Here is a 27,279-nt window from a genome sequence, read left to right as displayed (position 1 = left end):
TAAGCAGAGTGTCTAGTGACTTTGAAAACCTAGAATTCTCCTTGAAATCTTTTTAAACCTTGAAAACCTAGAAATCTCCTTGATTTTTTCACGAATACTTTGAATTTTAATTATCCTTTTTTTTGTTCTTTTAAAACAGTAATTTTATCGAATTGCGAAGAGTAATTTAAACCTTTTAGCCTATTATGAAAGAAATATCTCGTTTAGAAAAAAATGTTGTTGCTGAAAATTTTTTTATTCGTCAAGATATAATTTATGTTTTGTTTATTACAGAATAAATAAAGATTTTCAAGGCACTTTTTGTTGAGGTGTTCAACTTAGAATTTATAATCATTATTAGTTTAAAATTTCGATGTTAATTCAGTTTCAGAATTAGAATAAGTCATGGCCATACAAAGGATTTTCCGAGGGGTTGACCAATCGGTTTTTAAGTGTACAACAGATTTCAAAAATTTCAAAATACTTTAAATATCTTTAACATTTCATAAAGATTTCACGGATTTCAAACATTCAAAAAAGGCGTGTACACTAGATTAAAAAGTTTTCACAAAAATTCCCTAAAGATTTCGAACATTTCATAAAGATTTGGAACATTTTGCAAAGATTTCAAACATTTCACAAAGATTTTAAAACTTACAAAAGGGTTTAAAGATTTAAAATATGGTATGTTAGACCACATTTCTAAGATTTCAAAACATTTCAAAGATTTTAAACAATTTCAAAGTTTTTTAGGAGATATCAAAAGATTTCACCAAGCTTTTTAGTAATTTAAATAATTCCAACGGATTCACAAAGATTTCAAAAGATTTCGAACATTTCGCTAAGATTTCAAACATTGCACGAAGATTTAAAAACTTCAAAAAGATTTTAAAGATTTCAAAACATTTCGAAGATTTTAAAAAACTTCAAAATTTTATAAGAGAGGTCAAAAGATTTCACAAAACTTTCAAAGATTTCATAAAGCATTCATAAAGATTTCAAAACAATACGAGAATTTCAAAGATTTCTACAAGGGTGCAGTATACCAGACTTCAAGGATTTCAAATCATTTCAAAGATTTTAAACGATTTAAAAATGTTTGACAAGATTTCAAACGATTATAAAAGATTTCTCAAATACTTTAAAGAATTTTTGAGGATTTCCAAAAATTTCGAAGATTCCAACAAGGGTATCACCAGATTTTAAAACATTTAAAAGATTTTTAATGATGTCAAAAAATTTCAACAAATTGGAGAAGATTGGAGAAGATTTGAAAAGATTTCAATTATTTCAAACGAACAGAAAATGTGTCACGAATAAAGGTTAAAGAAACATTTCAAAAATATTTTAAAGACTTTATGGAGATTTAAAAAAATGTCACAAAATTTTCGTAGATTTCAACACATTTAAGAAGATTTCAAAAGACTTCAATGATTTTAAACAAACACGAAAGATTTCGCAAACAAAAATTAAGGAAAGAGTTCACCAAGATTTCAAAGATTTCAAGAATTTTAAAGATTTTACAAAAGCTTTGAAAAGTGCTGAAAGATTTCTTAAAGATTTCAACGAAATTTGAAGCTTTCACTGAGGTTTGTAATACTTTACAAAGATTTAAAAATATTCCTAAAGATTTCACAAAGACGACTCATGGTCGCAAAAAATTAAGGATTTGTTTATTTATGATTCGGCTTTCTTTAGAAATTTTTGGCCAATAAAAAATGAAATGGCTCATTTTTTTACATGTATGACAAACCTTTATTTCATTATTTGATGTAAAAAAGGAGACTTGGAAATTTTTGATTTCTTGACCTGCAAAAACCTGGAAAAGACCTCGAATTTTGTTCCTAAGAATCGCTAGACACCCTGTTAAGGCAACATGTGACGCCACACATGACAGGTAAAAAGGTGAATAACAATTTTTTGAAAAGCGTGAAAACATTAAAATTAGTGTTTTTTAACGTTTTAGGGTTTCGTAACCCCAGGTAGAAACGCTTATATCCGTCGTGTTTTTTAAGGGTGACCGGGAATTTTATGTGACCGGGTAAAACCGGGAGATGACAGTGAATTTATTCTTTGACCGGGAATTTTACAAATTTTTGGAATAAAAATTCTCCAAATTTTATTTTCAACAGTTCTTTAAATAATCAGTTGAATTTTTATCTTCTTTAATTATGATATCATTCAGTTTACAGTGCGTAATTCGAAATTCTTCCTCTTTTTCCATTTTGGATTTTCATTTTTAAGCGTACATTTTTCATTTTAAGAATTTAAAATATAGTTTTAAAGACTTAAAAAAATAAAAATTAGTGGCGTTAGAAATCGAAAATTTGGGTAAAAACCTTTTTAGCTGATCAAAATTAAATATAAATTATAATGGTTTTTGGAATTCAACTATAAATTAAGGATTAGCAAGTGAATAATCATTGAGTTTACAAGACGATTCGGAATCTGTTCAAAATATAAGAATGTCCAGATTTTAACGTTAAAAATTAAATTGTTTCAATTGTTTTTAATTTTTAAATAACTTTAAAATGATATATTCATTATTAAAGGCTTTTATCAAATTTGAAATATTGTTTTAGCCTAAAATTAGAAATTTTTTAATTCAGAAAAATAAAAATTGCTGAAAATTGAACACCTACCATTATCAGAAATAATTCGAATAAGTTCAGGAGATATTTAGCCTAATTTAAAACAAAATATAGATTTTTGCAGATTTCAAAGCAAAAATTTAGAAGCTTTTTAAGACTTATCAAGGGCTTCAAAAGAATAAAAAAATTTGCTTACGATTTATAGGAAAATTTTTAATTACTTTTTATTAAAAAAAATAATAATTTGAAGAGAATATTTAAAAAGATTTCCAAAGTTGTCAAAATATTTTTAATATTATAATACTAAAAGAAATTTTAGGACTAATTTGAATCATTATAAAAGAGGTTTAGAAGTTCTGAAAACATTAAAAAAATAATTGGAAATTTGAATAGATTTAAAATAGCATGCAAATGCTTCATGATTTTGAAATAAAATTGTGAAGCTTTCTAAGGATTTTTAAACTATTTAAAACGAAAATAACTTAACTTTTAATTTGAGAGATGTTCAGTTTATAAAAAAAAAATTTAATAGGTCAATTTTTAATATTACAATCTTAAAATTGTTCCATTTTTTAAATTTCATTGACCGTGACAAAAATGTGCGAAACGGGAAATGACAGGGAATTTTTTATACGATCAAAACGGCGACCCTGTTTTTTCCAAGTTACGGAAAATGATTAGAAATAACGTTGAGTGGGGGAAGGGAAAGGGAGATTTGGTTGAAAATTATTATTTTTTTTTTTCGTGGAAAATAAATAATTTTATTAACACCAAATTGATCTATTCTATTTTCCTTTCATTTTATTGGTAGAAGATTGAACTATTTTGTTGAAAATAATTTTTCTTCTTTGGTTGGAACTTACATTTTTTTAATGAACATTTATGTAATTTATTGTAAATTCGTCTTTCTTTGTACAAAATTAATCCTTTTTGAGTATAAAATTCAACTGCTTGGTTACAAATTCGTATTTCCGGATAAAAATTATATTATTTTTGTAAAAAAAGCATGTTTTCGGGTTGAAAATTCAACTGTTTATTATTTTTTTTTTTTTTTGATAATTCAACAATTTGGTTGAATTTTTTTTTCTTGGTTAAAATATTAACTATTAGGTATATTTTTCGTTTTGGCTTAAAATTGAACTACTTTTTTTCGAAATTCATTTTTTGTTATTGTTGAAGATATTTGGTATTATATTTGATATTTGGTTGCAATTTCACCTTTTTAGGTTGAAAATTGAACTTTTTAGTTGCAAAATTATTTTATAGGTTGAAAATTCAACCATGTGTTTACAATTTTCACCATTTTGTTGAAAATTCAGCTATATATTTTGTTAAAAAGTTATTTTTTATAGAAGATTCAACTGCTTTGTTGAACATTCGTACTTTACATTGAAAATTTATCCTTTTTGGATTTAAAATTCATATTTTTTAGTAGAAATGTACTTTGTTGAAAATGCAACTGTTTTGTTGAAAATGAAATATATTTCAACTTGAGTTCTAAGGGTTTCATATTAAATTCAATATAGTATATATAAATTAATTGTGCTTAGAATTGCAGGATACCAAATTAGGAGAATTCAATATTGTGCAGCAATTAAAAATTTCGAAACCTGTAAAATTCAAAAAAAGATTCAAAATTCAGCAAGCTTTTAAAACTAAACAATTTTCAGTGTAAGGCCTTAAAACTAATCATTTTTAGAATCAGACATCGAAAAAACCTTAAACTGGAATCTTAGACATTTAAATACCTAATAATCAAGTGGCAATTAAAGTGATAGGGTAGATGTTTCAGTTAGAAATTATTAAGATTTTGATCAAAAAATACATTCACTATAATTTTCAAAAAATTTTAACCTAAATTGAACTAATCGAATTATTTTAAAAATTTATATTTAAAACAAATATTTAAAATTGGAAGTATTTAAATCTTTTTTTAAACTGAACATTTTTAAAGTTGCATTTTTATAACTAACTTTCTTTATATTAATAGTATTGATCAATTTTTCCTTATATGTTTCAAAATATGAGACAAAATTGTTTCATTTCACAAAATAAATTGGTTTTCAATTAAATCCTACAGAATCAAATACCTTGAAAACGTTACAAATTCAATATTTCAAATTCGAAAACTTAAAAACTTAAAGTGATTAATATGTAGGCAACCTCGGGGCTTTTTACCCCAAAGAATTATTTTTTAACTTAATTCGATTTCATAAGAAAAATGTCATTAACAAACTTTTTAGCTTAAAAAAATTAAGGATATGTTCAAACGTGCTAGTCATGAAGGCAAAAATCACTCCTGAATAAATTTGTGCTTGAACTTTGGTTCATTTTCACTCACTAAAAGAAAAAATTCAAGAAATGAAAGCTACGAATTTATATCCTTGTAGAATGTAGAAATTCAGCAAAACACGAAACTACTAGAGAATTGTCACTCAACAAAAATGAGCAACAAACAACACTTCTGTACCTGATCTTTCATTAAATTTATTCCGTCTAGCCAAAGTCATGGGACGTTTTTCGAAACACATTTTTCGAATAGCTGAAATTATCTTCTCGGATCGTACAACTGAGGAAATAATATTGAACGATATACGAATCAGTTAATTCTGTTTTTAAATAACAAATTAACGAAATTCATAGAATCTGACATCATTTGTCAAGAGGCAATGGTAAAAGTTTATCTATTTTAAAATAAATAATACTATATTCAGTTAAGGACTCTAAAGTACCTTACATTCAAGATTTGGTCCCTATCGTACCCTATTTCGAGCCCACACTGGAACTTTAAAAAAATGTATAACAAGATCAAGGCTTCCAAGAGTCAGAAATTAGGAAAAAACTAGAAAATCAGAGAATTTCTTTAAGAAGTAACTGCAAAAAATAATCAGAGCTGCCACACAGTCACTATTCCTCACTTTTTTTCTCAAATCACTTTTTAGTTACTTTTTTAAAATGAAAAGATCACATTAGTCACTTTTATTTCAATAAACTAACTCATGGTTTAATTACTATTCAATTCAAGTCTATACTTATTTCTGATTTGTCTTGAATTCTTTTGTAATATTTCAGGGTGTGTTTAGATTTCGAGAAATTTTTAATAGGTTTCAATAATTTGAAGGAATTTTTAAAATTTTATGATATTTTTAAAACTTTTGAAGAATTTTCAAGAGGTCTTAATTTGAAATATTTACGGGAATTAAAAAAATATTCCAAGGAATTATGCATTAATTTGAAAATATTTGAAAGCGTTTGAAATATTTTAGGAGAAGGAAGGTTTTTTCGAGGATTCAATAATTTTAAGGGATTTTAAAGTTCTAAAAGTATTTTAATACGTTTTCCAGGATTTTAAAAACATAATCAAAGTATATCACGGGATTTTCTAATATTTTAGTGGAGTTCAAGGAATTTATTCATGAGAAGAGAGGTATTTTGTAGGGTTTCAAAGATTTGAAGATATTTAAAAGTAGTGTTTGTAATTCACACCAAATTCTTATTAATTTATCCTGAATTCTTTTAAATCCTTTGGAATATTTTAATTCACTTCTATTCTTCCAAATTTACTCAATTTTACTTAATTCCATGGATTTTTTGGAATTAAATGTTTTTTTATTTAATTGGGCCTACAGATCAATGCAAAAAATAATCAAAGGATTTGAAATAATTTAAGGTATTTTATTATTCATTGAAATTTTCAAAATTTTTAAAAAATGTCCAGAGATTTAAAAATATTTTAAGAGATTTGAAATATTTTAGGTTATTTTAAGAGAATAAAAATCATTTTTAATTGATTGAATTAAACTAATAGGATTTCAAAATATGTGAAATATTTGAGGTAATTGTAAATTATTCCCAGACGTTTTCAAGGTCTTTAAAAAGTTTCAAGGGATTTCAATAGATATCAAAGTATTTGAAATATTTTAGAAAATTTTCAATGATTTTGTAGAAATTTTTATTTAATTTAATAGTATAAAGGAATTTCAAAGGCTTCGAAATATTTTAAGGGAATTTGAAAAGATTCCAAGGCATTTTCAAGAGATTTAAACAATTTCAAGGGATTTCCAAGGGTTTTAGTAATTTTAAAGGATTTCAAAGAATTGATTGACAAGAAGTAAGGGAATTCATGGGGTTTCAAAGATTTGAAGATATTTTCAAATATTTTTTGTAATCTATTTGGAATTCACCTGAAATCTTAATAATTTATCCTGAAATATTTTAAATTCTTTTTAATTCTTCTAAATTCACTCAATTTTCCTCAATGCACTGGAGTTTTCAAAAAATTTTCTTTAATTCATCTTGAAGTATTTTAAACTCACCTTAAATTTATAGGCGTTTCTTTAAATTCTTTTGAATGTCCTTTTAATTTTTTTAAACTCATTTCAAACTTACTGAATTCAATGATTTTATCATATTTTTAAAATGTTTTCAATTCACTTGCTTATTAAATTGAGGTTAATTTTTCATAATTTTCTTTGAATTCATAATTTTTTGGAATTCTATTAAATTGTTAAAATTCATTTTAATTCTTCTAAATTTACTCAACTCTGCTTAATTCAATAATTTTTTTGAGTTTATAAAAGTTTTTATTTAATTGATGCTCAAGTCTGATAACCTCGCCTTAAATTTTTAGGCATTTTGCCAAATTCTGTGAAATTCCTTTGATTCTGTTTAAGCTCATTTCAAATTTACTGAATTCAACGAAGTTTTCCCCTATTTTAAAATTGTTTTCAATTTATTTGAATTTTTTTAATTTACCCTGACTTTTTATAAATTTCAACTAATTGTTCTCGTTTTCCTTACATTTCTCTAAATTCATTCCAATTTTGCGGAAATCAATGGATTTTTGTAATATTTTAAAAATGTTTTCCAATCCATTTGAATTCTTTTGAATTTAATTTGGATTGTTTTGAAGTCTTATGAATCTATCATGAATTTGTTACCCTTTAAGCGCGAAAAAAGTACCCTTTGGACTCAATATTTTATCGCATAGGGACTGTGAGCCCTCTAAAAATAAACTTGTTGATATGACGTATCTTAATAAATGAAAACCTCCAGTTAAATGTGAAAAGAGGATAGGAAATCAAGATTTTAATATCGACGACCTGAAACCTGAGATCAATTTTTGCAAATATCTAATCAACTAAAAGCTTAAAAACTCACCGAAAGGCTGTTTCGTTTTCGCAGTGGGAATATTATTTTGTTTCTGGTTTTCCCTAGCTTCATCCGCTTGACTTTTTGGATGTATTGTGTCATCCGGAGGAGCTTTCGAACACAATCTTTGAGCCTCCGCTAGAAGATTAAAATCAGCGGGCAAAAGTTCAGTCGCCAAAGCCAGCAAGTCGACTGTATTTTCACTGAGAGCTGGACCATCCATCTCAATTTTCTTCGAAATTCGAGTTGATTCATAAGTTCCTATCGACCTCTGGGAAAACTGATTCAACAAAGCCTCCGGAGTGGGGAGCAGAGGCTCCAGCATTTCCGGAATAGGTTCCTTATCATCCTTCTCCTCTAGAGCTTTCAACCCGTCAACTAATTCACGAGCTTCTCGAATTTTTTCCAGAGGATGATCATCTTTATCCCACGATAGTAAAGAAGAAAGCTGCTGCACTCGGAAATCCAAAGTTCGTTTCTGTGATTTACAAGATATCAAATTCTCAAGAAAAGTGACGGTCAATACTGAGAGGGAATTTCCCTCCGCCTCTTCCTTTTTTTCTTCTTTAATTTTTACAATTTCTTTGTCAACTCTATCTTTATCTTTTTCTTTATCCTCATCAGCATCTTTGTTCTCTTCTTTCGTTTCCTCGTTTTGGGAGGTGACATGTTCTAATAATGATTTCAAAGCTTCCGGATTGTTCTCTAAACAACTTTTTACGTGGTATAAACCGTAATTATGACTCGTGAGTGAGAGTAGAATGTGCAAAGTGATGTCTAAAACGTTCTGATGGTATTTTGAAGCACTAGCGATGATTTCTATGAGAGCTGCGAGAATAGCGAGGAGTGGTTCTTTGCTAGGAACTGAATGAGTTAGACCTTTTTCAAAAGGTTCTTTGGCATCTTCTTCGACGAGGCTGATGTTGCTATCGCAGAGAGTTTCAAAGATGCTGAGGATCTTCAGCTGGACTCTGTGGTCTGTTGCGTTTTTTAGGGTCGTGCACATCATCTCGATGACTGGAGGATATTTCTGATCGGATTTAACCTGGGCTCGAGATGCTGGATTTGTTAGAGTGAGAAGCGTCGCTTTCATTGGAGCGTGTCGCGACAGATCGGAGAGAAGTCCCAGGATAGGCAAATTGTTCTCTAGAGGATTTGCATTCAGGATTGCATCGAGCAAACATCTGGAAGAAATGTGCAAAAATGTAAGACACTTTAAAAAACACTTCTTAAGCCTCGGACTCACCTTAGAGATCAAATATGGCTCAAAAAGTATCAGAATTTAACAAAAAAATAGTGCCCAATGGAAAATTAACTTTATTTTCAGAAAAATGTCCAGTTTTCTAACCTACATATTTCAAAGTTATTCTTTAGATTATGAAATATGAAAGTTCCTATTTATTTAACCCCGGCTTCGCAGTCTGTTGCCTATTCTCCTGTTTTATTTTTTCGTTTTTCCACTTATAAATGCAAACTAAATTCATAGAACCCAACAAGGAAATCTAACTATTTTTGTTGGAAAGTTTATTCTTTTCGATTGAAAAGTCTACTATTAAATTTTTGGCTAAGTATTCATCTTTTTGGGTTAGGAATTTTATTAGTTTATTTATCAATAATAATTATTATTTATCAACAATTTTATGAAAAAGTCATACTTCTTAGTTGAAAATGCAATTCTTTTTTTGAAAATTTATCTTTTAGCCTTGAAAATTAAACAATTTGATTGCAATTTTTTTCCTTTCTAGACTAAATTTTTTTTTGAAAATTTGAATTTTTTTGAATCGAAAATTCGTCTTTTTGGTAGAAAATTCATTTGTTTTATTCAAAGCTTGGTTAAAAATGAATATATTTTACTTAAGGATACCATTTTTTGTTGAAAATTCGTCTTTGTAAAATCCAACAGTTTTTTGTGTTAAATAAATTTTTTTTATGTGAATTAATACACGTTTCTTTACAAATTCATCTTTCTAGGTTTAGAATTCAACTCCTTGATTTAGGATACATCATGTTAGTTGAAAATTATTTTTGTTTGTTAATAATTAACTTTTTTAACTTAAAATTGAACTAATTTGTTAAAAATTAAACTGACTAGTTAGAAATCCAATTTTATGTATAACTTTTTTCGTTTAAAAATTCAATAGCTTGGTAGAAAATTCAACTATTTGGTACAAAATTACTTTTTTCAAAATTGTTATTGAAAATTAACTCTCTTGAATGAAAATTTAACTACTATATTTTTGGTCAAAATTGAACTTTTTTAGTAAAAAAGTTCAACTATTTAGTTAGAAAGTTTTAGAAACGACAAATATGTATGAAAATTAATCAAATAAAATTTGTACTAATATCACATCCATTGCTCAATGGATCAAATTCAACTATTTAGTTAAAAAATGATATATTTTCTTGGGTGTTCATGTTTTTTGGTAGAAAAGCCATTTTTTCTCTTTAAAATGCGACTCTTTGAATGGAAATTAATCTGTTTGAGTTGGGGATTCAAGTACTTTGTCGAGCATTCGTTTTTGTTGGTAAAGTCCAGCTATTTTTCACTTAAAATAACTTTTTTTTCTAAATATGAACTATTGCATGTTTTGTTGCAAATTCATTTTTTTAGGTTTAAAATTCAACTGCTTCATTGAATATTCATAATTTTACTTAAAAATTCCCTTTTTCAATGTTAAAATTAATTTTTAAACAGAAATATTAACTATTTTGTTGAAAATTCAACTGATTGGTTGGGTATCAACTTTTTGGTTGAAAATTCATATTCTCGGGTTGAAAATTCAACTGTCTTTGTATAAAATAGGGTTTTTTTTAATTGAAAATTAACTCACTCAAATGAAAATTTAACTACTCTATTTTTGGTAAAAATTGAACTTTTTTTTACATCTATTTAGTGACAAGTTTATGTAGAAAATCCATTATTTTTTCTTAAAATGAATCTCTTCGGTTGAAAATTAATCTGTTTTAGTTGAGAATTCAAGTACTTTGTCGAGCAATCGTTTTTGTTGGTAAAGTCCAGCTATTTTTCACTTTAAATATCCTTTTTTTAAAATATTAGTTATTACATTTTTGGTTGCAAATTCATTTTTTTGGTTTAAAATTCATCTCCTTGGTTGAATATTCATAGTTTTAGTTGAAAATTAGTTTTTTTTTGAGTTAAAAATTAATTTCTTTAACAGAAATATTAACTATTTCGTTGAAAATTCAACTGATTGGTGGAATATCAACTTTTTGGTTGAAATTTCATATTTTCTGGTTGAAAATTCAACGGTCTTTGTAGGTATTATATATTTTTTGAATTGAAAATTTACTCTCTTAAATGAAAATTTGACTACTCCATTTTTGGTTAAAATTGATCTTTTTTAGTTTTATTTCGTTGAAAATTTATATAATTTGTTGAAAATTCGTCTTGTTGGGAGATAATTAATCTTTTTGGTCGAAAATTAAACTTATTGGTTACAAATATATGTATTTTGTCAAAATGTCGTCTTTTCTCTTATAAAATAAATCTTTTTCTTTGAAAGATCAACCACTTGGTTAAAATTTCTGGTATTTTGTTGTGAATTCATCTATTTTTGATATAATTAATTTTCTGTATTGAAATCTCATAGTTTTTGTTAAAAATCCAACTGCTTTGTAGAAAGCACATCTTTTTGGATGAAATTGCAATTGCCTGGTCGAAAATCAATCTGTTTCGGTTGAGGACTAAACTATTTTGCTGGAAATGCATCCTTTTTGGTTTACTTGAACTGTTTTTTATTTAAAATCAAAATATTTTTTTGAGAGGGGGGGGGGTCGAAACTTATGGACCTTACTAAAGATTCAAAATTATTTTTCAAAGAAATGTAAAAAAAAAATAGTGGCATTAGCGGACAATTATGAGAAAATAGTGTCTTTAGCATCATTTTTTTTTTGAAATAGTATCGAAATAGTGTCATCACTAAGAATCAGTGATAAAAAGTGCCAAATTTTAAATAAAAAAAATAAACCTACCTTCCAACAAGGAGCGCAGTTGGCGCTGCCAAATCGCTGAGTTGCTTGCAAACCATGGAAACCAGACTCAGCAAATCTTTATTCCAACTGGAACACAGCAGCCTCAGATTTTCTGTAAGATTGTTAGCTTGCGCTTGAAGATGAGCAGACCACAATTTCCTCAGACCCAGAATTCTCGTCTTATCCTCAGAAGAAGTTTCCTTCGGCGTTAAAATCGGGGGCAATAATCTCGTGAGTAATTTCAATCCAGGAACAAAGTTGCAAGGACTCATGGACAGCATTTTCAAAACTTCTCCAAGCATTTGGGTCCAGAGAGACTTTGCCACGTTTCCGGAACCGTCCGAGTCAACAGCTCGTGTAAAAATGAGAAGAGTTGCTACAATTTCGTCTGAAAGATTCTGAACTGCTCGAGTAACTGGAAGAGCTTCAATCAGAGAATACACACCTAGGAGAGGCCCAACGGCTGTTAAATCTTTGAAGTCAGTTCCCATACATTTAACGAGACGCTCGAGTAAAGCTCTTGTGAGCGTGACTGATGGAAGAAGCAAAGCTACTAAGGCTAGACATCTTTTTCCAGTTAGAGTTGCTCGATGTAAAAAGGGCTGTTCGTAAAAATCTGCAATCTTGGACATTACCGAAACCAAAGCACTGAGACCATCGGCGGCAAAAAGTTGAGTCAGGGCGTTCCTGTGTTTGAGTTCGATGTAGGGTTCCATTGGATCCACATCGTTGTGCGGAGGAAAAACGAGGTAGTGTAGAATTCTCAAAGCTGTAATTAACTCACCGGGGAGAGAAGCTGCCTTGTCTGAATTCTTTCGGATGATTGTGATCAACGAGGAAACGTCTCCGTAGTTCCAACTGAAAAATAAATACATCTTAAATTCTAGAGAAGATACGATTTAATACAACAAAAAAAAACAACAACTATTCAATGCCAGAAAAATTGGATTATCCTACCTGGAAGTTTGAGCAGCAACTGTCAAATAAGGCGTGACATCCCTCAACACCTGGTGCCTAGTCTTCTCCATCAACTCGACAGAACGATGCTGAAAAATTTCCACTCTCCCCGAATATCTAATCACAACCGACATAATCTCCGCGGCAAATTCATAAAGATGTTCATCCGCCAGATAGGGAATCAAAACATCAATAAAATTATCCATCGGAACGACATATATCACAGCCTGGAGTCCTTGAGGATAGGAAAGAAAAGAATGTAGTTTCCTCAGCGAGGTCCAATCCTCACTTTTACAAGTCAGGGCCATCATGCATTGTACAACTTGAAACCGCCAAGCGAGTTCTTCTCCAATTCCTCCCTGGTCGTACCTAAAAGTCTTCAACAAAGACTGCGTCACCTTTGGTTCTCTTATCATATAAACCAATCCCTCTTTTGTGCCCGCCATTGAGAAAAGAAACTCTTTCGTCGCTCTGATCAATCCAGCCTCCGAATTCGGTGAAGTCAGAATCACGAGAAATCTTTCTAATAATTTATGATGAGCAAAATAAGTTATTAAATGCCTCCTAGGATTTCTTCCCTGTTCTCTTTCAAATTCCATTTGCGCGCTCGCTGGAAGTTGTCGCTTTGGTTGGGCCATCAAAGTTGGTGCGTAAACATAAGCATTTTTCAACTCAACAACAATAATCTCCTTCAGTTCATTAATCTTCTTGGATTTACTCACTTTATCCAATTCCTTCACTTCAGTTTTCCCATCCAAATCACACATCTCAGTGAGCAATTCATAGACATGAATCTTTCGCAGCAAAGAGCTCAGAGCGTACTTCAGTCGCACGAGTTTTGCTTCGTCCAACATCATCAAAGCCAACTTATAGAGCTCATTTTCCATCTTCAGAAATTCCTGCACGATTTTCGGACTAATCAGGGCTGCATCTAAAGCTCGAATTGCAGAAAGTTTAACAGGAAGTGCAACGTTCTCTCGCATACAGAGAGATAGAAGCTTGTAAGGCACGTTGATTTTTAATAAAATATCTGGCCCTTCGGATAATCGACACAAGGCCTCTGTCAGGCGAACTCCAACCTTAACGTGCCGAACTTTATAAGCCGGTTGAGGCTGAGACCTTGCAAGTTCAATATCCAAGCCTGCGCAGCTAATATCCGAAAGATGCTGGAAATCCTCTGGAGTAAGATTAAAAGAATTGAGAGCCGTACATAAAGACTCGCAATTGTGAACAAAGGTTTCCTTCTCTTGTCCGGAGGCTGATGCGAAATTGGAAACGGATTTTGCGAGGGAAATGATCGTCTCGCGAAGTTTTTCAACAGCTCGTCCGTCTAGAGAGCGATCCTCGAAATTACTAGGGGGGTTTTCTATATCGAGGAGATTCGGAGGATGCAAAAGAAGAAGATCGAGGGCTTGACTTTCGGCTTCGTAGTCGATTGCGGATGGAACGTCATCCAGCATTTCCTCGTCGGAAAGAATTGGTTCGAAGGGTTCGACTGTTCCGGTATCTTTGGGTTCATGGTCTCCGTCTTCTTCTTCGGCAGAAATAGATTCTGGACTGAGAGAAATGAGGGATTCGGAAGGAGGAGAGGTTGGACGTTTTACTGGTTTGTGAGGGGGAGGAGGAACTTCTTCTTCTTTCCATGGTGGAGGTTCTAACTTTGGTGGTTCTACGGGGGGATTTCTTTTTGACTCTGGTGCTGGAGGCGGAGCCACTGGAGGAGGTGGTGGAGGTGGATTCGCAACCGTAGAAGATTCCTGAAAAAAGATGTATTGAATTACTTTGCTCTCATTTATAAATTTCGAGAGGTCGATCGCTCTTAAAACCTGGTATACAAGCCTTCGTGATATATTGAAATTTGTTTATTTTATTTTTTTATTTTCAGGTAACAGCCTACATTTTGATAATTTTTAATAGAAACGAGGAATTAAAACTTTGCACTTTTTTGTTATCATAAATATCTTGGAATTTCTTCTTTAGTATTCCGTACAACCCTTAGGACCCATAATAGTCTAATAAGCCTAACAAAAATCGTTCTGTATAATTTCAAATTTGAAGCTTTTGTACTTGAATAATTTTAAATTGCAAATTTACAAAATGTAACTGGACAAAGTTCTTCAAATTTAATTGGTTTAAAATATAAAGCCTTGATGCTTAAACAATTTAAAATTCAAATATCAAAATACAATGTTAAATTTAAATTGTTAAAAATACTACGACTTCAAATTGGGTCTTATTTTAAAAATAATTTATAGCTTGAAGCGACCAAAACTTTATAATTTGAAAATTTAAATTTTTTTTCATCAAATAATTTTTAATTAAAGAGATTCAAGCTTCAGCAATAACAAATTGAGACTCAAAACTGAAATTCCTGATAAAAGAAACATAGAATTATTGTAGGTTGTCATGGATCTTTTTTTTTTTTAATTTTTGTTGGTCCGAAAATCTCTTAAACTCTTCCCCCTGTTCCCATCTTACAACCTTTTTTTAAAAAACAAAATTCTCCTTTCTCCATTTTCTCGCCTCTTCGGATTAAAAAATGTTCTCTTTTGATAGAAATTTAATCTTTTTTGGTTGGAAGTGCAACTTTTTGGTGGAAAATGAATTTTGTTATTAAGGATTCAACTACATATTTTGTTAAAAATTAAACTATTTGGTAGAAAATAAACTTTTTTGTAAAAAGTTCTACTTTTTTATCGAAAATTAAACTAGTTTGTTAAAAATGCAATAGGTTTTGACATTTTTGACTCAAAAAAAAAATTGATAGATTGTTACTTGTAAATTGACCTATAGGAGATAATTTCATATTTGACAGGTCGCTGTTTAAAAAAAATGTATACTTCAGAAAGTATTTTAAAATGATCTTTTTCTACTTATGTCTAAAAAATCTCTTAAATAGCTTAACACTATTTACTGATAGAAACATGGTAGAACAAATTCAAGAAAACCTCAAAAATTAAAAATAGATAAACACTGAAGTAATAATTTTCAAATTATGTATTCTATTTATTTATTTCTCATTCTTTCAAGTCTTCGTGATTGTTTTTCTACTGCAGTTGAATTTTCAAGTAAAAAAAAGAAGTGTTGAACCAAACATGGAAGAGATAAATTTTCAGTTTAACAAGTAATTTTAAATATAAAAAAAAGGAATTTTGAAAAAAAAATAAATTAATTTTCAACTAAACTAATGAAGCTTCAAAAAAATAATTTTCAACGTAATGTTTAATAATAATTTTAGATGTTATTAGTTTTGTTTACTACTCTTAACCAATATTATTAATATATTTATTAATCTTAAGATTGTGAAAAAAATGCTCTCTAGCTCCGCTGGGATATGAGCTCAGATTCTTCAGAATGCCGGTTTGATGCTCTAATGTTTAATAATTGATAACAAAATATTTTTATAATAAACCAAAAACAGTTGAATTAAACCAAAACAGAGTAATTTTTAAATATCAAAAGAAGGAATTTACAAACAAGAGAGTTAAATTTTTAACCAAGATACATTTTTTAGTCAATAACGAAAAAAAATATATCCAAAACGTATATAATTGAATTTTCAACCTCAAAAAGACGAATTTTTAACAAAAAAGTTAAAATTTCAACTAAGAAAGATAAATTTTCAGTTGAAAAAATTAATTTCCATAAAAAAATAGGGAGATAATTCATTGATCTCATTTATATTTGAAAAAGGAAAATGTGTAGGGTAGATCGGGGCAGAAATGGCACAGATTATTTTCTTCATTAAAGTACACGCTATCTGTTGCGAAATACTACAATGTAAATTGTTATTTTAATACTGGAAAACTTAATGTTTCAGTTTCGTAAATAATTAAATATTGTGAAATAATTATTTAAGAATAAAAGATACAAATTGAAAAGTAGTGCTTTAATTATGTATTATTTTTTAATCAAATAAGTAATTTTTTCATGTAATTTTGTGTGGAGTAATATTATTTATCATTTTTCCATATATAAATCGTTATCAACACTAACATTTTTTTCAAATGACCAGATTTACTTTATTTTACGACGAAGCAATACCTGTTTGTTTTTCCATAGAAATAGATGAAATAGGATAGAGAAAATATTTTTATTGAATGATTTTACTGACTTTAAAGGTATAATTAACTAACCTTGGTATTTATTTAGTATAGAATTTATTCTGATTAGTAGAGCCTTCATAAATTTTAATATGTTTTGATATACTGCTCTATTTATTTGAGAATTATTCATGTTTATCGTATATTCTCAAATGTTGCTTTTTCTTAATGCCGATTCGGTTATTTAAAAAACTTGAAGGAAAGAATGTAGCCAAATTCACACAAATAATTAAGAATTTCAGTTTCAGTTAAGGGACAGTGACAAATAAGATCACCTTTGTGTGCATAATAAAAGTGACGGAAATGTAGGATTTACTAATACAAAATTTTATTATTTATTCAAAGCCATATATAATCAACAGAATTAAAATTTGTATTTGACATGAGCAAAAGTGACTTCATTGTCAAATATCAATCAAAAGATGTTTTTTTCTTTGCAAAAGGTGATAAAGTACTATTTTTTAATATTTTCATTATATTATTTAAATTGAAAGAACTATTTTTGAAAAATTCTCAACAAAATAGGTAAATTTTCGATAAAAATGGAATAGTTAAATTTTCGGTTAAAAAAAATAATTTTCAATCAAAAAGATTAATTTCCCCCCGAAAAAAAATTGTTTTTAATCAAATATGTACAGGAATTTTCAACCGAATTTTGAACGTTTTAACAAATTTCCAAATTAGTAATTAAACTTTTAAACAAAGAAACGAATTTTCAACCAAAAAGGTGAATTAGTCAAAAAGAAGATTAATATTCTACCACAAGACACAAATTTTTAACCAAATAATAGCTCAATGTTCAACTGCAGAAGATAAATGTTAAACCAAATATGGAACAGTTAAATTTTCAGTAGAAAAAATTTATTTAATAAAAATAGCAACGCATTTTCAACAAAACAGTTAAGCTTTTAAGAAAAGTAAGTGATTTATAATTAAAATAATGAATTTTAACCCAATAATTGATTTAAAAAATACACGAATTTTTAACCTAATAGTTACATTTTCTACTAAAGAACTAAGTTTCCAACCATGAAGATTAAATTTCTATTCAAAACTCGACAAAAAATGTAGTAGTTAAATTTTCAATATAAAAAAAATTATTTTCAACCAAAAAGTTTAGTTTTAAACCAAAGAATAAATTGTTTACAAAATTCGTGAATTTTTAACCAAATTTTCTATTTTAAAGGAATTTTCAACCTAATATATAAATTCTCCACCAAAAAAATTAATTCTCAATAAAAAAGATGAATCAGTCACCAAGAAGATAAATTTCCCGATTCTACCATAAGACTTAGTTTCAACAAAATACAACATGTTTAACCAAGCACAGAATGGTTAAATTTATAGTTAAAAAAAAATTCATTTACAACAACAATTTTTCAACAAAATTGTTAAATTTTGAAAAAAAATGTTATTAACTAAAAAAATAAATCTTTACCAAAGTAGTTTCGCTCTCAACTAAGTAGTTAAACTTTTAAAGAAAAAATATTTTTCCTCTAAAGTATCAACTTTTGAAGTTAAATTTTAAGCAAAAATTAACCGTTCATGGAATGTTTTGATTTTCAAAACAATTATTTCAATGAAAATAATGCAATGAAAATATAGAAAAATTTGTATTTTTCATTTATTGTAAAAATAGCATTTTTATTGTTAATTGACAATAAAGTTACTTAACTCTGCTCGTGTCAAAATTGGAATTTTTCTCAGCGCTTTCTCAGTTTAATTCTACTTTGATGAACACTTCGTTCGAAATGCCATAAAAATGGATTTTTTATCTTTTTTAAGTGAAATTCAAGTGAATAAAAAAATGGTGTCATTAATATTATATAAGATTTTCTGTAAAACGATAAGAAAATGTTGGAAAATTCTAGTTACCTTAAAATAACAGAATCGACCTCCTGAAGTTTCAAAGTTACTTTCTTCTTGTACTATTTAATTTATTTTTTGTTAACTAACGAATACGTTTTTCAATCTATTTCTAAAAAGAGTAGTACTGAAAAATATGAAAATAAAAGAAAATCGGGTGTCCCGCCCCGGTCCCCTTTATACATTTCAAATTCCTATTTCTGTCGCGTCTATTCCGCTATCTTGATGTGACGTCGCACGCCTTCAAAAAGCATGTAAATAAGTTGGGCGACTGACGTTTTTTCATAAAAATTGAAAGAAAATAGTGCTAACATTGGGGTTTTGTGCCTAAATTTAAGAACACCTCTGTCAAAAATCCAGGAAAATTATTTACATCTATAGAAAAAGGCGAGGAACGAAAAAAATGGTACATAATTTTTCGGCGTGACATATGTGCCCTATAACACGTTTAACTTCAATAGCATATTGTTGCAAAGATCATTTCACAACCTGAGTAAATATTTTAAACATGAATAGAAAAATAGAAAATTTCTATTTTTGATAACATAAAACCTGTAATTGAATGATTTTCAATCGAGCTATTTAAATGAGGTGCCGGGATGTGAGCTTTAACCTTCAAAATCAAATTGTTTATTTACGCAACAAGTATTACAAAAAGTAGGCATTTTCAAACTTTAGAATCGTGATGCTATATTTAAACAAGAATTTCCACTAAAGAGCGATTATTTTACTTAGTGAAAAATTGATCTTATTTGCTTTCTTTTCCCCTCTTATTCCTCGAGTATCGGTATATCAGAAACGTTGAAACTGGAACACTTCGCAAAAAAATCACTTATAAGTGTACTCACTTTTGACAAATTATCCGAACTAACTTTAACGTATTCAGGCATGCTGACACTCCATAAAAATAAACCCGTTTAGCCCAAAAACCTTGATGAGTCATTATTTGGATTGTTTTTATCAAACTGACATGAATTTTCTTCGGCTTTGAAGGCGTGTGACGTCACACCACGTGTTTCAAGACATCAAGACGTCACATGTTTTGCTTCAGAAATAAATTATTAAATAAACAAAATCAAAAATTAATTTCACATTTAAATTCATTGGAAGTCAAAGTTTATAAAAACTAAAGTACATTGCAAGTAAAATTTATGTGGGTAACCCCATTCGCAAACAAATAGTTGAATTTTTAACCGAAAAAGAAGAATTCTCAACGAAAAGTGTCATATTTGATATTTCAACCAAAGGATATTTTGATTTTTAACCCAAAATAGTTGAATTAAACCATAACAGACTAATTTTCAAAATAAAAAAGAAGAATTTTCAACAAAAAAGTAAAATTTTCAACTAAGAAAGATCTTTTAAGAAATGAAAAAAAAAACCCAAAAGTATGATTGAATTTTCAATACCAAAAATACGAGTTTTCAACCAAATAAATGAACTAAAGGGTTGCAGTACAGAACTAGATAACCAACAAAATAGGAACCTTCCAGGAGAGCGAAATAACATTATGTAAAATCGAAATACTCATTTAAAGATCAAACAAAATTTAACTCCCGAGCTGAAGTGTTTCTGAATTAAGACCAAAAATGTATTATGAAAATCAATTATCCAGTTTCGAAAAACAGTATTAAGAAGTTTAGAATCTCAAATTGAGAGGAACATAAAACTGGAACAGGCTCGGTTGCAAATGACGATTAAAATTTCGATTTTCAGTTTAAACAAAAAATAAAAACTTTCTTCTGAGATGTTGTGTTTTAGAAAATAATTTTAGGAAAATAATTAAAATAAAATAATAAATAACAATAATATTAATATGAATTATTAATATTATATAATTGTATTATATAATAATAATTAGTAATTAAAATAAAATAATTTTAGAAAATAATAATAACTTGCTCCCTAGAGATAGAGAAGCTGAATAAGAATAAAAAAGTTTTCATACAAAAAATTATTCTGTTCCGGAAAAATAAAGATTTTGTGGGACGGTATCGCACTTTAATATACGAGTTCTTACTGAAAGATGTATCAAGAGCAGAAAGATATATATGTTTATTTATAAATAAATAAAAATAATTTTAAGAGATTTCGTTTCTGATTATACGACAAAAATTTGAGTAAAAAAAGTTTATAGAAGTGGGCTTTTGTAGAAAATGGAGATTTAAGATTTTAGGTTGGAATTTTATTGATGGTTTGATGCTCAAAATGTGGGAAATAGTTTTATTTAATAGCCTTTTCTTTGAAAAAATAAGTATTTTATTATTTTCTGTATGGAAAAACTTTTAGGAAGAGAAATGAGATTTCGAACAAATCTATTTAACAAAATATGTATTCGATTTTTCAAACATTTTTGTATGCAAAAACACCATTTTCGGAAAAATGCTGGTTACCTACTTCTGTTCTGCAACCCTTGAATTTTTAACTAAAAATAATAAATTTGAAAACAAAAATGAAATAGTTGCATTATCAGTAGAAAACATTAATTTTCTACTAAAAGAAAAACGAATTTTCCACAAAATGGTTAAATTTTCAATCAACGAAATCAATTTATTTGAAGTTTCAATTAATGAGATAACTTTTCTACCAAAAAAGCCGAACTTTCGCCTGAAATAGATAAATTTTCAACTTGAAATATAGTTGAATTTTCAACAGAAAAAATATATTTTCAACCAAAAATTAGTATTTTTTAGTTTTATTTTATTAATTGTTTTTATTAGTTTTAATTTCAATAAAAATGTTCAATTTTTAGTAAAAAATTTTTTTTCATAAAATTGATAAGTTTTTAGCAAAAAATAATAAAAACGATTTTTCAACTAAGTGGTTGAATTTTCAAACAAAAAGAAGAATTTTCAACGGAAAGTGCAATAGTTGATATGTCAATACAAAAAGATTTGAATTTTATACCAGAAACTATTTAATTCAACTAAAAAGACGAATTTTCAACAAAATAGTGGTTTCATCTGTACCCAAATTAATGAATTTTCAACAAAACGGTTGAAAATTCAACACTATAAAAATTGCTTTTTTTCCAGAATGGGGTCGGCGTTAATTTTTTGATCAAAAAATAGTTATTACATGATACATCCAAAATAAAAAATCAAGAAAAATATTCTTTGTGTTCGCAGCTCTGGATTTCAGTCATTTACAGGGAATCGTGTTTGAAATTTTAATTTGAAAACTTTGGGAATATTTTTGAAGCATGTTGAATTCTTTGAAATCTTGAAAACTGATGTACACACAAAATTCGAGTGATCATCCCCTCGAACAATTTGAACCATTCAAAATAATCAGTTTGCTATAAAATAGTGCAAATTAAACTAGGAACTTACAGTGGAATTATTCTGAGCCTGGTTTTCGAAGAACCATTCGGCTTCCGATTCCGGAGCAGGGATTGTGACTTCCTTGACTGGAGCTTCTTCTGGGGCTGCGACAGGTACAGTCGAGGCTGGGGCTGAGCTTGGAACCTCCTGGGGATTGCTAATTGACTTGGTCAAAGTTCCATAAACGGCTAGAGTTATCGTTGTGTACCAGCCACGGAGAACTAATCCGTCTGTCGGAATTTGTTTGCGTTCACATTCAAGTTGGATGTGTATATTCTGCTTGTATTCCAAACCTCCTAGAGATTCGAAAGTCGATGCTCCTGGCTTGCTCAGGTCATTCACGAAAAATTCTATTTCAAATTGAGAAGGGTTCGTGGCTCTAAAAATAAAATTTATCCAGTCACTTGAAATATTACAAATTTCATATCATATGATATAATGCAATTTAAAATAATGCTCCGTTTACAAGGCGCAATTCTAAAATCTTTTACTTTACAAATTTTCCATTTTAGGTTTTCATTTATGAGCGTACATTTTCAGTTTAAAGAATTTTAGAATGCAGTTTTGAGGACTTAAACAATAATTAAAAATTAGGAGCGTTTGACTTTCAGAATGTGTGATGAAAAAAAGTTTTCATTTGATCGAATAAGAATATTAATTAATTATTAATTTTTTTAACTGAAGTTTAGTTCGAGTGTTGTAAAATTTAAAAATAATTTATTTTACAAGACGAATCTGAAGCTTGTAAAAATTAAATACTTTACAGATTTTAAAGTTAAAAATTGAACGTCTTCCATTCGAAAGCCTGCCATTTAAAAATTTTAAACTTCCGATTAAAACTTTATACACTGTTCTCAATTTTTAAATAAGTTCCCGTTAATATATTCATAATTAAACGCTTTTATTCAATTTCAATTCCTATTCAAATATTGTTTCAGTTTAAAATATTTCTCGAATTGGGACAGGAACTTTTTGCTTATTACATTTGTACTTTGCATTTTAAATATTTTTATTCAGTTTGAAACAAGGAAATTTGATTTTTTTGTTGAAATGGCAGACATTTTATATTTTAAAGATTTTTATCGACTTGGAAAGGAGCAAAATTTGGTTTTTACTATTTTATTAATCAGAAGAAGCCCTTTTTATTCTAGCAATTTTTATTCAGTTGGAAGGCATGTAATTTAAGTTTTTTTTTCTGAAATGGAAGAGGCAATTTTTCTCTGTTTGACATTTTTATTGAGTTTGCGGAAAGAATTTTTTTCATTTGTCTCTGAATTGGAAGTGCCACATTTTTTATTTTAAACATTTTTGTTGAGTTTGAAGGGTTGTAATTTTGATAATGTATTTTTTTTCTGAATGGGAAGAGCGATTTTTGTTGTTTACATTTTTTTTCGAGTTGGGAGGTTCAAAATTGTAGTTTTAATTTTTTTTTAACTGGAAGAAGGAAGATTAAGTATTTTTTTATAGAGTTGGAAGTGACGATACTTTTTTTTCCTTGATTGGAAGACTTTTATTTTTATTGAGATCGTGGGGCGAATTTGTTATTTACCATTTTTTTATGATTTGCTGATTTGATGCTTTAGTGTTTAGTTGTATGGGAAAAAAGTTTGGTTATCAATTTTTTCGGAATTTGAAGAGGCATTTTTTTATCTTTTCATTTTTATTGAATTGGAAGAAATGCAATTTTTTTTCTGAATTGGATGAAGGATTTTCTTGCTTTTAAGATTTATATTGAGTTTATGGGACGAATTTATTTTTAATTTCTTTCTTATTTCGCGATTTCATTATTTAGCTTTGAGTTATAAGGGAGGACATTTTTTTCAATTGTTTCAAAATTTCAAGAGGCCCTTTTTAGTTTTTATCATTTTTATTGAGTTCGAAGGAATGATATTTTGGTTGTTTTTTTCTGAATTGAAATAGGTTTTTTTTTATCTTTCCAACATTTTTATTGAGTTTATTTGACGAATTATAGATTTCCAACTTTTTTTCTGAAATTTGGTCTTTAACATTTAACATTTGGTCTTAACATTTTTATTAAGTGTACGGGCTAAAATTTTGATATTTTTAACATTCAGCTGAAAGGTGGGCACTTTTTGTTTTCAATTCCATACTGAATTGGAAGCGGAGCATGTTTTATTGTTAACATTTTTGTTCATTTGGATGAAGGAAATTTAGGTTTTCAATTTTTTTCTGAATAGGAGGGCAATTTTGTTATTTTTGAGATGCCTATAGAGCTGGAAGAGATGAAATTTGGCTTATTTATTGTTTTTTTTTAACTGAGACTTTTTTGTTTATAAGATTTTTAGCGACTGGGACTGATGGAAATTTTGTTTTACATTTTTATCTGAGTTATAAAAGGGGCATGATTATTTTTTATCAATTTTATTAATGTTAGTTAAAAGAGAGGATTATTATTAATTTAGAGAATTGAAATGATAGCATGGATTTATACTTCATTACAGGAATCTTCGACTTGTTCAATTTATAAATATTGAAAAAATGTTATTTTGCAGTTTAATGGCATTTAATTTAAAATGCTTCAATTGGAAAGTGTGAAGTGCCTATTCAATACTTGAAAAATGTTGGGCTTTAAATAATCATTTTTCAAGCTTCAATTTTAAAAGTTAAAATTTTAAGAGCTCCTCTTTGAGTGCTTTAATTTGCAGTTCAATTTTGATTGCTTCAAATTAAACAAAGAATCAGTTTTAAAAGTTCGAATTTTTGATTTCGATGACCGTGAAAAATTTTTGCGAACAAGAAATACCCCGGCAAATGAACTATAATGTTCACTTCGTCAATATTTCGAAATGAAAGAAAACTGAAAAATTTAAAATATAAAGTAATTGATTCATCTCTAAAGAAAATTGTTTCTTTTTATGGCATAAAAATATATCAGAAAGGCGGAAACAAAAATCGAAATTTTGATGTAAATTTAAGCATGAACACTTGATTTCAACATTGAGTAAAATCACTATTATGCTCAGACATGTAATTCTGAATATGTGCAAACGATGATAATCTGCTTTTGCAGAATTTTATGATTAAATTTCCCAAAAATGAAAATAAACAAAAAAACATTTCGGAGAAATTTGAAATTTTTACTTAGGTTTCTACTGTAGATATCCGAAAATGTACACAACGAAGGAGGAAAGGTGTAATTTAATTAAATTTATGATGAAACATCGAGAAAAATAAAGTAACTCACCCAAGACGAACGCCTCCGGGAAAATCGGCCTGAACTCGCGCACCTAGTGGAATAATCCTAACCTCACTTATATACACAGGCTTTGGAAACTGAACCAAATCCAAATTTAGTTCCTACAAAACAGAAAAAGGCTAAGTTTAGACACTGCAAAAAAGTAATTATAACTCAAAATCGATTATATGAAACTCGTATACCTCTGAAATGTCATGTGAAAATGTATCAAAAAATAACAGTTCAATATTATCCATCTTAAGCACTTTTTTTGTCAACTTATTACTAAAAACATCGGCACTTCACGTCAAATTATAATCACAAATTTATTCCTATGTTCGAAACCCAGAAAAAGCATTTCGAATTGTTTCTTTTTACATTTTTTATCACTCTAAAATCAAAAACGACGGAGAAGCGTCATTTTTAATGTTGCTTTCTAGCAGAAGTTGTTTTCCGTTCATTCCGAATTACTAATTGGTTAGATTCTTAAATACGGACCAATCACTTTGCGGTACGACTAGAAATGACTACACAAAATTATCGGGTCCCGGTTTTGAGGTTAGAAAGGTTATGTCGGCATGACGATCAGCAACGTTAAATGCTGAATTTTTTCTCTTTATTTTTGACTTTATATGAAAGTGTTGGACAGTTAATATATTAAAAAAATGACACAAGAAAAGCCCTGTCGAACTTGTACGGATTTTAAGACATGGGCGAAGATTCAAAAAAAGACTTTCGATTCGGAAAAGGTAAGGGTGTTTGTTGCAAATCCAATGAGATTTTCATCGTTTTTAAACAAAAGTAAATTTTTTGGGTGACATGCAATATTATTTTCAAATTTATTTCTTATTATTTTTAGAATACAATTTTTTATTTATGTAAAGTTTTTTGTTTGTTATTTTTTATAATAAGAAGGTTCTTTAACCAAAACTTCTTTTTATTATTCAATATATTAAACACAATTTTGTATGTAAAAAATTTGGTGCTATAATTATTGAATCATAAGAATATTTTATAGAAATATAATTTTTTATGCTGTAAATACACAAAACTAATCGTATGGTTACTTTTCTTTTTAATTTCACGATAAAATAACTATTATACGTTTTTTACAACTTCGATTTTTCATTCACATTAAATTACAAGATTACATATGAGAATACAGAAGATTAAATGGGATTACATAGTATTACATGGGAAAACATAATATTACATCGAATTACACGGGATCATACATGAGATTGAACAAGATTTAATTTCTGAATTAATGCAGAAATATGATTAATATTTTTAATTTTTTCTTGGGTTTCTTTTCATACCAAAACTTAAGTATCTGGAAAAAAGTTATCTATGACTTTAAGTCAAATATCACCAGTCACGTGTTCTGAAAGAAAAAACATAATTGCGTATAAAAAATTTTAAATGTGCGAAAAATAATTATTTTAACAATATTTTTTGTAATTAAATTTTCTGTTACAGTCGCTGCTTGCCATTTTTTTTGAAATAGTTGAATTTAAATAATCACGACTACAATTTATGGAAAAACATTCTCTGAAACTCTTCGGTTTCCAGTTTGAAAAAGTCTGTAATCTTCAAATATAGATATTTATTTCAAAAATATATTTTTTTAAATTGTTTTAATTGTTTCGCCATAGAAAAATGTTCTTTCAAAATTGATAACAGTCGAGTTGTAGAGAATTTTTCTCACTAGAAATTAGGCCGTCATTTATTATAATTTAAGCATTTTTGAAAAATTGGTAAGAAAAAATTCAGTTGAAAAAAAGTTGTTAAAACAAATGATTTTGTTACGCACAATTACCTTAAGTTGTGTAATTGCTTAATTGAACAATTAAGTTTAAATGTTATTTCTTTATTTTTAAGGAAGCAAAAACTTTTATTTACAAATTTATAACTATTCTTTTTCCTGATAAAATTTAAATATATTTAAAAAAATGCAATCTTATCACTTAAGGGCATGTGACACAGCTAAATACCTATATTACCGACCACAGTTTTTTAGTTCACTGAATGTTTTTTTGAACCTAAGAACTTTTTTTGTAAGTAAAATATCGAGCTGAAACTTCGGGAAATGTATTAGTGTGCAATAAAGTACGTTTATG

At 28.3% G+C, this 27,279-nt stretch overlaps 2 protein-coding genes across 2 annotated transcripts in view; one reads left to right on the top strand and one right to left on the bottom strand.

Moving 5' to 3' along the window:
* The window catches only part of LOC117175678 (protein virilizer), a 26,343-nt gene extending 745 nt beyond the window's left edge, over nt 1-25,598 (bottom strand). Inside the window, exons 1-6 of the mRNA XM_033365407.1 lie at nt 25,363-25,598; nt 25,169-25,281; nt 21,973-22,342; nt 12,672-14,428; nt 11,715-12,572; nt 7,731-8,905 (exon numbers count right to left, since the gene is read on the bottom strand). Of these exons, the coding sequence (XP_033221298.1) occupies nt 7,731-8,905; nt 11,715-12,572; nt 12,672-14,428; nt 21,973-22,342; nt 25,169-25,281; nt 25,363-25,416 (4,327 nt within the window). The 5' untranslated portion in view covers nt 25,417-25,598. The remainder of the gene's footprint in view (nt 1-7,730; nt 8,906-11,714; nt 12,573-12,671; nt 14,429-21,972; nt 22,343-25,168; nt 25,282-25,362) is intronic.
* Nucleotides 25,599-25,705: 107 nt separating this feature from the next.
* Nucleotides 25,706-27,279, top strand: part of LOC117175680 (FAD-linked sulfhydryl oxidase ALR) — a 6,887-nt gene continuing 5,313 nt past the window's right edge. Inside the window, exon 1 of the mRNA XM_033365409.1 lies at nt 25,706-25,908. Coding sequence (XP_033221300.1) covers nt 25,825-25,908 — 84 coding nt within the window. The 5' untranslated portion in view covers nt 25,706-25,824. The remainder of the gene's footprint in view (nt 25,909-27,279) is intronic.

This window comes from Belonocnema kinseyi, chromosome 6 (genome assembly GCF_010883055.1).
Source record: "Belonocnema kinseyi isolate 2016_QV_RU_SX_M_011 chromosome 6, B_treatae_v1, whole genome shotgun sequence".
Lineage (NCBI taxonomy): Eukaryota > Metazoa > Arthropoda > Insecta > Hymenoptera > Cynipidae > Belonocnema > Belonocnema kinseyi.
Note: the sequence above shows the minus strand (reverse complement) of the source record. Positions and strands in the feature narration are given on the sequence as shown.